The sequence below is a fragment of the Chelonia mydas genome, chromosome 1 (assembly GCF_015237465.2).
Source record: "Chelonia mydas isolate rCheMyd1 chromosome 1, rCheMyd1.pri.v2, whole genome shotgun sequence".
Taxonomy (NCBI): domain Eukaryota; kingdom Metazoa; phylum Chordata; order Testudines; family Cheloniidae; genus Chelonia; species Chelonia mydas.
In genome coordinates this window covers 67,549,419-67,561,531 of record NC_057849.1, presented here as the reverse complement: position 1 = coordinate 67,561,531, position 12,113 = coordinate 67,549,419, and the positions used below count along the sequence as shown (strand labels likewise).

Here is a 12,113-nt window from a genome sequence, read left to right as displayed (position 1 = left end):
TGTTTCTAGTCTGAGTATGTCTAGCTTCAGCTCCCTAAGATTGGATCTCATTGTCACCTTGTCTGGAGTGGCTCGTGACTGTGAGTACCTACTTCAGGGCAGACAGTCAAAAACACTGTAGACACCTGCAAACTAGTGGGGTGTTCTATAATTAGATTTCGTGAAGCTGGTAACAAATGTGAACTCTTGGATTACTGTAACACTCTTACTAGGGAGTCACAGATAGTCCCCTTAGATTTTCTAGTCTATCTTCTCACCCAGACAAACTGGACTCAGTGATAATGGCCACTTACACAGAAAATCACAACATATTTAGGTTGCTTCCATTCCCGAAAGACCAGTCACTTACTCCAGATAAATTGGTATTCTAGATCCTACACCATCTGTAGCCAATACCGTAATAAGTAATCTAAAGTTTTATTAACTAGGAAAAGGGAATAAGAGTTTTTTACAGGTTAAAGCAGCAGACGTACACACGAATGAGTTACCATCTAAATCTTAAGAGTGACAGAGTTGTAACAATCTGTCTATTCAAAGAGATTTTCAGGGCAGACCAAGGAGGGAGCCCCTGGTGATCTCTGGTTTCCATTTAGTATCTCTGGCCCTTCCAAGTTCAAACAGCCAAAAGATGGAAAACTTTCCTGTGACTTCACTTTATTTCTTTCATTCAGTTTCCCGGCCCACAGGATGAGCTTCCTTGCATGCAGCATTTCCCAGGTGGGACAGGACCATTAATCGGTTCTTTGTACTGCAATGATTATTCATGGCCCGTCTGATTTTGATAGTCTTTCTGGATGAGCTGGAGGGGATGGTGCCTGAGTTCACAAGTTCAGGGTATGACACCCTGACACCTCAATATTCACCACTATCATGTAATTAGGATATGTTTTGTACAAAGTCGATCTTTTGAGGTATCATTCTAAAAGTCTTAATCTGCTAGACCAGGGATTGGCAACCTTCGGCACGCCAGGGTAAGTCCCCTGGCTGGCCGGGCCGGTTTGTTTACCTGCTGTGTCCGCAGGTTCAGCCGATCGCAGCTCCAGGACAATGGGGGCTGTGCGAAGCAGTGCGGGCTGAGGGATGTGCTGGCTGCTGCTTCCCTCAAACGCAAAAAGCAAAAGGGAAGTTAGAAATCATTAAAAAAGGGATAGAGAATAAGATGGAGAATATCTTATATAATGCCCTTATATAAATCTATGGTACGCCCACATCTTGAATACTGTGTACAGATGTGGTCCCCTCATCTCAAAAAAGATATACTGGTGTTCAGAGAAGGGCAACTGAAATGATTAGGGGTTTGGAACGGGTCCCATATGAGGAGAGATTAAAGAGGCTAGGACTTTTCAGCTTGGAAAAGAGGAGACTAAAGGGGGATATGATAGAGGTATATAAAATCATGAGTGGTGTGGAGAAAGTGAATAAGGAGAAGTTATTTACTTCTTCCCATAATATAAGAACTAGGGGCCACCAAATGAAATTAATGAGTAATGGATTTAAAACAAATAAAAGGAAGTTCTTCTTCACTCAGCGCACAGTCAACCTGTGGAACTCCTTGCCTGAGGAGGTTGTGAAGGCTAGGACTATAACCGGATTGAAAAGAGAACTAGATAAATTCATGGAGGTTAAGTCCATTAATGGCTATTAGCCAGGATGGGCAAGGAATGGTGTCCGTAGCCTCTGTTTGTCAGAGAGTGGAGATGGATAGCAGGAGAGAGATCACTTGATCATTCCCTGTTAGGTTCACTCCCTCTGGGGCACCTGGCATCGACCACTGTCGGGAGACAGGATACTGGGCTGGATGGACCTTTGGTCTGACCCAGTATGGCCATTCTTATGTTCTTAGTTACTCATTTTGCTTTCAGTGAGACTAGCCTCTTATCATGAAACGTTGTTTGCAAAATGCCAAACTTCCATGATATCGTACCAGAATGCAGGTCCAGATATATTGTAATGGAGAGCTCCTTCCTGTAGAAAGCAGTGGGAAGGTTTTATTGCTTCTAACTTTTTAAAAGCACTTAGCAAATTACCTTAGCTCTGGATAATTATGGATATTCAATCTCTTTAGGAGCCCAAAAAGGGAATTTAAAGCTGAACCCATACATTTGTAGGGTCCTACTAGCGATGTGTCATATTTTAAATGGGAATAAAAACACATTAAAACGTAAAATTGTTGGTAGCAAACCTATGAATGTTTGGATGTATCAATCGTGGATGGCAAGTCTCACAATCTCTTTAGGAAATAGTTTGCATATGAAAAGATATTTTTAAATAGACTTGGAATTCAGAATGTTTTTATGAAGCAATGCCAGGTCACACTGTAGAATTTCTGATTGTTCAGAATTTACCCTGTATAGATAAGTCATAAAATATTACATATTACATTACTGTAGCCTATAGCAGAGGTGGGCAAACTACAGCCCGTGGGCCACATCTGGCCTGCGGGACCATCCTGCCCAGCCCTTGAACTCCTGGCCGGGAAGGCTAGCCCCCGGCCCCTCCCCTGCTCTTCCCCCTCCGCCGCAGCCTTAGCTTGCCGTGCCGCGAGCGCTCGGCGGCGGCGGCTCTGTGAGCTCCTGCCGGGCAGCGCAGTGGCATAGCTGGCTCCAGCCGGGCGGTGTGGCTGCCGGACATGCTGCTCTGAGTGGCATGGTAAGGGGGCGGGGATCAGGGGGGTTGGATAAGGGGCAGGGAGTCCTGGGGGGCAGTCAGGGGACAGGGAGCAGGGAGCTGTTCATCTTTAAACTACTAATCAAAGGTTACACTAGACATATCTGACTTTAAATAACTCAATGAGAGCAAAGTTCTTCTTCTATTAAATGAGCATAATATTTTAAGTTTTTTTTTCTTTCTCAGCAGTGTTACTATTGGAACTAATATAACAAGTCCTATTAGTATCCCATTAATGATGTTAAAGTTAAGATGTTTTTATCTTAAACCTTGTATAATGGTTAGAATGCATCCTGCACAAACCTTGTAAGTGAGGCTTATGTAAGCATTTCTGCTCTCTGATGCTAGATGTTTTTAAAGTTGCAGCCAGTGTTTGGAGTGGGAATTGCCACAAGAGGATTGGTGCCTACAATCCACCAAGTAATTTAAAAACAGCAGTAATTGTATGAAATCCGTGTTAATGAATGTTCCAGACTTGACACACACAATTTTCAGAAGGTGGAGGGGAGTGTACACCAGCAGCATGTAAGGAGCCAGAGAGAGAAGGGGACGAAGGAAAGGAGGCGTGAGCGGTTTGACATATTGGCTTTAAAAGTGTCTGAGAAAAGGCTTCTCTACTTAAAATCTGAATTGAGAGAACACCTTTTCCTAGGTTTCAGAGTAACAGCCGTGTTAGTCTGTATTCGTAAAAAGGAAAGGAGTACTTGTGGCACCTTAGAGACTAACCAATTTATTTGAGCGTAAGCATAAGGAGAGCGATCACTTTAGATAAGCTATTACCAGCAGGAGAGTGGGGTGGGGGGAGGTATTTTTTCATGCTTTGTGTGTATAAAAAGATCTTCTACACTTTCCACAGTATGCATCCGATGTAGTGAGCTGTAGCTCACGAAAGCTTATGCTCAAATAAATTGGTTAGTCTCTAAGGTGCCACAAGTACGCCTCACCTTTTCCTAGAAAGTTTCTGAAGGAGGAAAACTTGGCTTACTCTGATTTGCTCACACCATGAATCAAATTCCACTGGTGTTTGAACTAAAACCCCATGGTGAGAATTTCTGCTCATATAATCACTGAATCATCGGTCTGTTGCAACCATTACTTTCAGGTGCTTATTATGAACAAATTAGCCTTTGAGTTGAAGCTCCAAGTTATTTAGAATTGGTCACAATGCATTCAACTACTTCTGTCCATCTTCCCAATACAGGGAGCTCCTTGGGATAGAATCAGGAGTCTCCCTATCCTTCCACTGAAGTTGGAGGCAGCAGCTGATTGCTGTTCCCTGCCCCACATCCAGCGATTGCCTATAGTGGAGGTTGGAGACTTCATACATCCTCTCCAGGGCTGGGGTGAGGCAAGTGTGGCTTGATTTTGCAGCAAGGACTGTAGAGGGGCAGGAGAAGTTAATGAGGCGTTAGCACTTTCAGTAATTGTAAAATAATTTCACCTGCCATGCTCCCAAATACACACTCTAAGCCTTAATATGTATGTTAGGTGGATGATGTGGACAGTGTGGGTAGCAAGCTATTGAAGAATCTGGACAGAGATGGGTGAGGCAATGGTTCTGGCATGAGGAAAAAAATACAAGCTGTGTACCTTTTTCACAGCTTGCGTGTATGTTATCTGCCCTGTCTATTTTGATTGTCTGGCTAGGGGAAGTGTACTCTCATTTGTTTGTAGAAATCCTCGTTAGCACAACAGAGTACTGATTCTGAATCAGAACTTTGTGTGCTACCACAATAATAGTCAAATTAGAAAAAATGCTCCTTACAGTTTAGTTGAGAACATTTTCAGGTACTTTCCCCAGCTCTGGTAATTAACCAACTACTTTAGTTTGAATATCATAGATTCCTAGGCCACAAGTGACTATTGTGATCATCTGTCTGACTTCCTGTATAATACAGGCCATAGAACTTCCCCCAAATAATTCTTTCTGTACTAGTGTATCTTAAAAAGTCCAGTCTTGTTCTAAAAGTTTCAAGTTTACCCTCATGCACAGTTGGAGAAGCAGAGGGAAGAGTTCCTCTGGTGGCAGGCTGAGGCAGCAGCCCTGAATCTGGGCCAGGCTTCAGCCTCAGTCCAATCTGTCTGGTCTCTTATATTGAGGAGGAATAATAAAGAGGTTGTACTTAATTTTTATTTTGTTTTTAGTTTTGTTAGTTAGTTCTGTTTCTCTGTTAGTTGGGGCCGAGGGTGTATATAACACAACTGCCCTATGCTGTCTCCCAACCACAAACAGTATGCAGTTGTGTATAATATTAAGCACCCACCACAATCCAAGAACTGTGCTTTGCTTAGCAACTCATCCTCCTGCTTTGGGTTTTGTGCGGGCATGTCTGTGATAATCATTCCTTTATTTTTCTGCTATACACATTCTAAAGAAACAGTTTTGGAGTCAGTAATTACTCATTTTCAACCAACTTGTTTTATTTAGGAAACTATTTTCCAAAACAACAAATGGAAACTTGTTTATCCATAACTTCTACTCCTTCTCTGGGACTGTGTGTATCAATGACCCTGGGATTTATGGCAGTGAGAGTTTCAACTCCTGGAAGGGTGATCCAAATCTGAGAGATGAAAGGGTAGGGAGCAGATGAAAAGCAGTCTACTGGTCTTCCAGGTTGGGGGTTGAACATTAGGCAAACAACCTATTATTTTGTAAGAGTTAAGTTACAGAAATGCAACAAGGTAGCCATTCCAGCAAACAGCATAACTACTATTGATTTGTGGGTTAGGTTATAATTACAGCATGTGATCCAAAAACTTCCTAGTGATCTCCATTAGGATCCATTCAAACACCCAGCGCATATACTGCACCAACCTACATTGTGATTGTACACTGAAACCAGAGCCAGAACAGATGAGATGATATGAAAAAATCTAAATGTGAAATTGTTCTGTGAACATGAAACCTACATAATAGTAATAGTAAACAAACCAATGGAGTTTATGATCTGACAGACATATTCCCCAAATGATTACACTAGCCTTTAAACATTCCAGTTAAGGTGGCAAAGTTATGGCTGACTAGTCATCTTTGGTTTAACAGATCTGTATGCAAGCGCTGAATTTTTTACTTGTTTGTATTACCATGGTGCCTAGTAGCCTAGAAGTCATAGACCAGGACCCCATTGTGCTATACAAACACACAAGAAGAAGATAGTGCCTGCCTCGAAGAACTTACAAACTATGTAAAAGGCAAGAGACAACATATAGCTACAGATAGAGAAAGGGAGTATAAGGAAACAATCAAGCAATATTGGTCAGCATGATAAACAGTCTTAGCAGACCAGCAGCCTAACCGTTGTCAAGCTTTCTGTAGGCATCACAGCAAAGGAGAGTTTTGAGGAGGATTTGGAAGGTGGATCATGAGGTGGCTTTGTAGATGATTCTTCTGAGGAGCTCCTCCTAAACATGAAAGGGGCAGCATGGGAGACTTTCCACATATGGGGCTGCAGCAGAGAAGAAAAGGTGGCATGGTATGGTATTGCCACTCTTCTGTGCTGCTGCTAACGCCAGTGCTGCCTTCAGACCTGGGCGCCTGGCCAGCAGCCGCCGGTCTCTGGCTGCCCAGCTCTGTTTGGCTCACTCAAGGTTGTGCTTAGGTTTATTTGACCATCCCGTGTAATTAGGTTGAGCACCACTATTATGAGATTTCTGTTAGCTCTTCCATGTAGTTGCTGTAGAGCAATGATCATTCACTATGAGAATTTGCAAAGGTTTTGTCTTTGTTCATCTGACTTTTCTTCTGGGACGATGATTACATTAACTTGCTTTTGATTGATTGTTTTTTAAGAGTGATCATAAAATCACTGCACAAAAGACACTTTAATTGAAAAGGAATAGTCAGAGCTATTTTTCCCCAGGTGTTTCTGTGAAACTCAACTCTTTGGGAATTCTTGCACATGAATCATAGAATCATAGAATATCAGGGTTGGAAGGGACCTCAGGAGGTCATCTAGTCCAACCCCCTGCTCAAAGCAGGACCAATCCCCAATCAAATCATCCCAGCCAAGGCTTTGTCAAGCCTGACCTTAAAAACTTCCAAGGAAGGAGATTCTACCACCTCCCTAGGTAACGCATGAAGAAGGAAGCTATTTTGTATGTCCTCTTCAGTAGAGTTTTTAGACTGTCTAGGGTGATCTGTATCTTGGCTTTCAAGAACTTGTATTTTTTCTGCATGTGAAATTTAAGTTGCCAATTTTCATTGTCACAGATTTTAAATATATATTCACATGTACAGATTTCAGTTATTTACATTGTTGTTAAAGCATTTTTTGCATAAAATCCCAAATGCATTAATTCATCAAACACTTTAAATATTGAGTATAACTTTACTATAAACTCTCTCTTAAGATACTCTGTTACTATGGGTGAAATGATCTAGGTTCTTGTATAAAATTGCAGCATTCAGGAGAGATAAACAGAACTGAAATGATCTATTTTATGGTTACATGACAAATATGTTTTTCTCACTTTCTTATTTGGCATCCATGGCTTAAGTAGATTTTGGTAAATTAAAGTATCTTTATTAATAATGACTTACACATGACAGATTACATTTAAAACTGTAAAATGTGGAACACTAAAAATGTAGGGATTCAGATTTCAGTAATGCCCTTTTAACATTAAAAAAATATTGAAAATGAAGAAATACTATAGCTATTTTCTTTTTCTGTTACAGGTAGCTTGTATGCAGCTTATCAATGCTCTTGTAACATCTCCTGATGATCTGGACTTCAGGCTTCACATCAGAAATGAATTTATGCGCTCTGGATTGAAGGAGATATTGCCGGTAAGTGGCTCGGTAGTCTGTCTCTGCATTAATATTTAAATCAGTAGAGTACGTTAGTTGGGGGAGTTGTATGAAATGCAGTCTAGAATATTATACTAAGTCTGAGTATTAAAGAGGTTACATATGAAAAATAGTTTTGAAAGCTGAATTAAAAAAAATTATACATTATCTAGACGTATTAAATCAGAACAAATTTTATTTTAATGACAGAAAATATACAACAGCATGTTGTGCAGATACAACTTTTTTATTGAATATTTAACATTGAATGACTAATACGAGTTCTTGTAATGTTAAATATTAAAATAACATAATGAATTGAAAGTTGCTCAGAATTGAAGGGCTCATTTACATGTGCAGTTATTAGTTGTGTGTATCTTTCTGCTACCTTTTCTTTGCAGCAATTGACATGTATAAAGAATGATGCTCTAGATATACAGCTGAAAGTCTTCAATGAGCACAAGGAAGAAGACATGATTGAGTTTTCCCATCGTTTGGAAGATATTAGATCTGAACTAGAATATCCTTTTGGGAGAGAGGAACTTAACGTGTACAAACAATAATGCTTTAGTATCAGAAAATTCAATTCAGTTTTTGTGTTAGCAATATAAGATTTTGTAACACAAAACTTGACTGAAATGTTTTTCTTTACTGTGTTTGAACAGTATACTGCATTTTAGTAGTTTGTTTAAAATAAAAAGAAGTATATCCTAGACTGCAAATAAGAGTTCCTGTTTTCTTCTCCTTAACTTGTTTACTGAAGCAAATGATGTTTACAATATGGTGTGGAACACAGTAAAGGACACTAGTGCCGAAGGATATTTTCTTTCTATTCTCCAGCATCTTTTGCTCATACGAAATGATTATTTTATACGGTAAGTTAAAATTGTGGTAAATATCAGCTCTTTAGCTCTTGTGTTTCGTTGTGCCAAACTGAATAATGGCATATTGCTTCAATAAAATCTGGTGACACATTATTTTGAGTTAGTCTATCAGTTTTGCATTTTGGGTTGCTATTAGAGAAATAATTGGTATTGTACAAATGGCATTATTACTCCATAATGAGATGGCATAAAGAAGAGACTGAGATCTGAATGAGAAGAAACTAAACATGCTTATTTTCTTTTTGGTAAGAACACAGTTGTGCTTTAATCTGAGGCCTTGTCCATATTGGGATCCCATATTGGGATCATTAAAATAAAATATAAAAATAGTCGTCTTCTCGATCATGGAAATCATTCTGGAATCTTTCTAGAAATATGGCTTCAAGTACTAACGCTAGGTGGATAAAGGTTCAATATTAGATCTACAGATAGTGATGTATGTTCTTAAATTAAGATTACTTGTGTTCTTGAATTGGGAGTACCAGGTGTACAATTCAGACATGCGCAAACAATGTCTTTTAAAAATTTGGCCCCGACTAAAGATACGATGGGGAGCTGCTAAGTTGCCCTATATTTAGGCTTCCAAATAGTCATTTAATTAAAAATTCTTCTTCAAGTGTTTGCTCATGTCTATTCCATTCTAGGTGTGTGTCTGCCACATGCACAGTTATTGGAGACTTTACCTTAGCGATATCTGTAGGGTCGGCTGCAGTGCCCTCTGGAGTGCCGCGCTCATGTGTCGGTATATTAGGCGCTGCTGGGCCTAATAATATACCGCCTTCTTACTGCCTGTGGTGGTTGGTCAGACCACACCTCTCCCTGCCTCGCAAGTGGTCAGTGGTTCTTTCCCTTTCGACTTTGTGTTATAGCTGTAAATAGTTTTAAGCCCTATACTGACTGGAATAGGCCTGTGTCTGTCAATGACCCACGTGGCAGCTGTCTGAAGTGCCTGGCGGGGGGGAATCTCACATCAAAGACAAGTGTTGCATCTGTAACAACTTTTGTCCCAGCACAAAAGGAACGTGACATTCATCTGAGGGCCCTCCTCATGGAGGTTGCTCTTCGCCCAGCCTCGGAGCTGTCCTGGCTGGACTCAACCCCCAGCACTTCGGGCTTGGTGCATAGCGCATCCCCGGCACTGGGCTCTATCCAGCACTAATCCCCTTCACTGGTACCCAAGAAGTCTAAAAAGTGGGACTTGACACTGAGCAAAATTGACCAAGGGTCATTGGGTAAAGGACCCTGTTTGGGCTGCCTGCCCATGCCAGAGCTGCAGGAGGACACGTCCCTGAGGGAACCTTCTACTCCACTAAGGGATCCTCCACCGACTCCAGGAAGCAGTAGGGGATGCATATTGATGGTGGAATCAATGCCTGCCCAGAGAGCAAAGGACTTTCCCAATACAGCCGCCACTGTGTGTGGCGTGGACCCAGCAAAGTCTCCATAGGCGGGCAAGCCAGCCATGAAATCCTCCCAGAAGGTGAGTGAACACCGCCAGTCTCTGGAGCCGAGGCAGAGCTCTTTGTTGCTGTGCCCCTGGTCTCTGCATCAACGTAGGTCACCGGTTTGCAGCCACAGATTGCTGGCACCATGTTCCTGGTCTCCGCCATCTTGTTGAGACTTGCCCAGAGGGAAGTGCCAGTCATGGTATGGTTGGCACCATTCATCTTCATGCCGACTATCACCGTCGCCTAGACGCTCCCCAGCATGGCACCGGTCTGCCTACTCAAGGCACTGTTCACCCACAGTGAAGGTTAGCCGCCAGACTCGGGCGTCAATGTCTCCACCATGGTCAATGGAGGAGGATTCCTCCGGCAGAGAGAGGGAGTTCAGCTCCTCGCCAAGACAGCACCGATGTGATGTGATTGGGCTACTGAGGCTGTGTCCATCTCAGAGATGTCCTCCTGGCAGCAGGCCCATTGGCCTGCGCAATGGTGTTACTGGAATGCCTGGGGCATGCCAGTTATGCCAATGCCCTCATCACACCAATCGTCGGTCACCAAGCGGCACCAGTGGCACTGGGCTTGGCGCACGAGGCACAAGCAGACGCTGAGGTGGCGTGGTAGGTACCCACCCTGAGACCCTCTTCCCCCAATGGGGGATGATGCCCTGAGCCCTTCCCCAGTGGTTCAGTCATCCTCGTCCTCTCCAGATGAGACTGTGGCTGAACCCTCTTGCACTAGCCCACCAGATGACTTTAAGGAGCACCAAACCCTGCTCTGAAGGATGGCCACTAACTTAGGCCTCCAGGTGGAAGAGATGGCGGAGCAATCAGACCATTTGTTTAATGTGCTCGCCACATCCACTCCTGCCTGCGTTGCCCTCCCAGTGCATGAGGGGGTCCTAAAGATGGCCAAAGCTCTCTGGCAAACCCCCTTCTCAATCCTACCCACTTCCAAGAGGGCTGAGAAGAAGGGGTCGAATACTTATATGCTCATCCACCCCTGGGGTCAAACGAGGGCATTCTAGTTCCAGCCCCAAAAATAAGGAGGCCAAGAGACTGGACCTTTTTGGAAGGAAAATTTATTGCACGGCCAGTCTCCAATTCAGTCGTGAACCACCAGGCTCTGTTGGGGAGATATAACTTTAACCTGTGAGACTCCCTCCATAAGTTTAAGGACTCCATGCCCCAGGAGGTGGCCCAAGAATTCAGGGCCCTTGTTGAGGAGGGTACAGCAGTGGCTCTGTGTTCCCTCCAGATGGCCTGGGACATGGCCGATTTGGTGGCCAGGATGGTCACCTCGGCGGTGGTCATGAGGCGCATTTCCTGGACAGGTAGTCCTTGATACAAGATCTCCCATTTGTTGGAGTGGGACTCTTTGTGGAGGAAATGGACGCAAGGCTGCACAGTTTGAAGATCACTTGGTCCACCCTCTACTCAGTGGGTTGCATAATCCTCAGTTGGCGAGGAAGCAATTCCGGCCACCTCCGCTGCCAAGGCCTTTGCAGCCTCAGCAGGAGTCTACATGCAGAAGAAATACTAGTTTTAGTCACTGCCATCCTTCCTGTTTTCATTTACCTGAGCAACCTGGCCCGGCGAAACACCACGGGGGCCAGAAGTGTGCATTTTGACCGTGCGCCCTAGTCAATTTCTTGGATCCGTCCCATCTTTTCCTCAACCGTCTCCATTACTATCATTCAGCCAGGTCGCAGGCTACCTTGAAGCAGACAACCTCCTACAACGGGGGGTGGTGGAGGAGGTCTCTCAGAAACGGAGGGGGAAAGGTTTCTACTCCCACTATTTCCAGATCTCGAAAGCAAAAGAGGGCTTAAGACCCATTCTGGACCTATGGCGACTCAACAAGTACCTCCAAGAAGTTGAAGTTGCGCATGGTTTTACTGGCCTCCATCATTCCCTCCCTGGATCCGGGAGACTGGTACGCCGCTCTCGACTTGAAAGATGCTTATTTTTTGTATATCAATCTTCCAAGGACACAGACGGTTGCTCTGTTTTATGTTGGGCCAGCGCCATTTACAATTCATGGTGCTTCCCTTTAGCCTCTCCTCGGCTCTGTGGGTATTTACAAAATACATGGTCCCAGTAGCCATTTACTTGAGGTGTCATGGGATCCAGGTCTATGTCAATCTCAATGATTGGTGCATCAAAGGTCACGGGATCAAGTGCAGAACAGGTTCGATCTGGTGTGTTCCACCTGTCACAACCTGGGCCTGTTACGAAACAAAAATAAATTAACCCTCATACCAGTGCAAGGAATAGAGTTGATTGGATCAGTCCTCGACTCCTCATGAGCCAGAGCTTTCCTTCGGGAGGC

General features: G+C 43.4%; 1 protein-coding gene across 3 annotated transcripts in view; it reads left to right on the top strand.

Moving 5' to 3' along the window:
* The window catches only part of DIAPH3 (diaphanous related formin 3), a 528,591-nt gene that overhangs the window by 109,731 nt on the left and 406,747 nt on the right, over positions 1 to 12,113 (top strand). For all 3 annotated transcript variants that reach the window (XM_043533700.1, XM_043533705.1, XM_043533707.1), the window contains 3 exons: positions 7,346 to 7,456; positions 7,858 to 7,976; positions 8,215 to 8,331. In XM_043533700.1, coding sequence (XP_043389635.1) covers positions 7,346 to 7,456; positions 7,858 to 7,976; positions 8,215 to 8,331 — 347 coding nt within the window. The remainder of the gene's footprint in view (positions 1 to 7,345; positions 7,457 to 7,857; positions 7,977 to 8,214; positions 8,332 to 12,113) is intronic.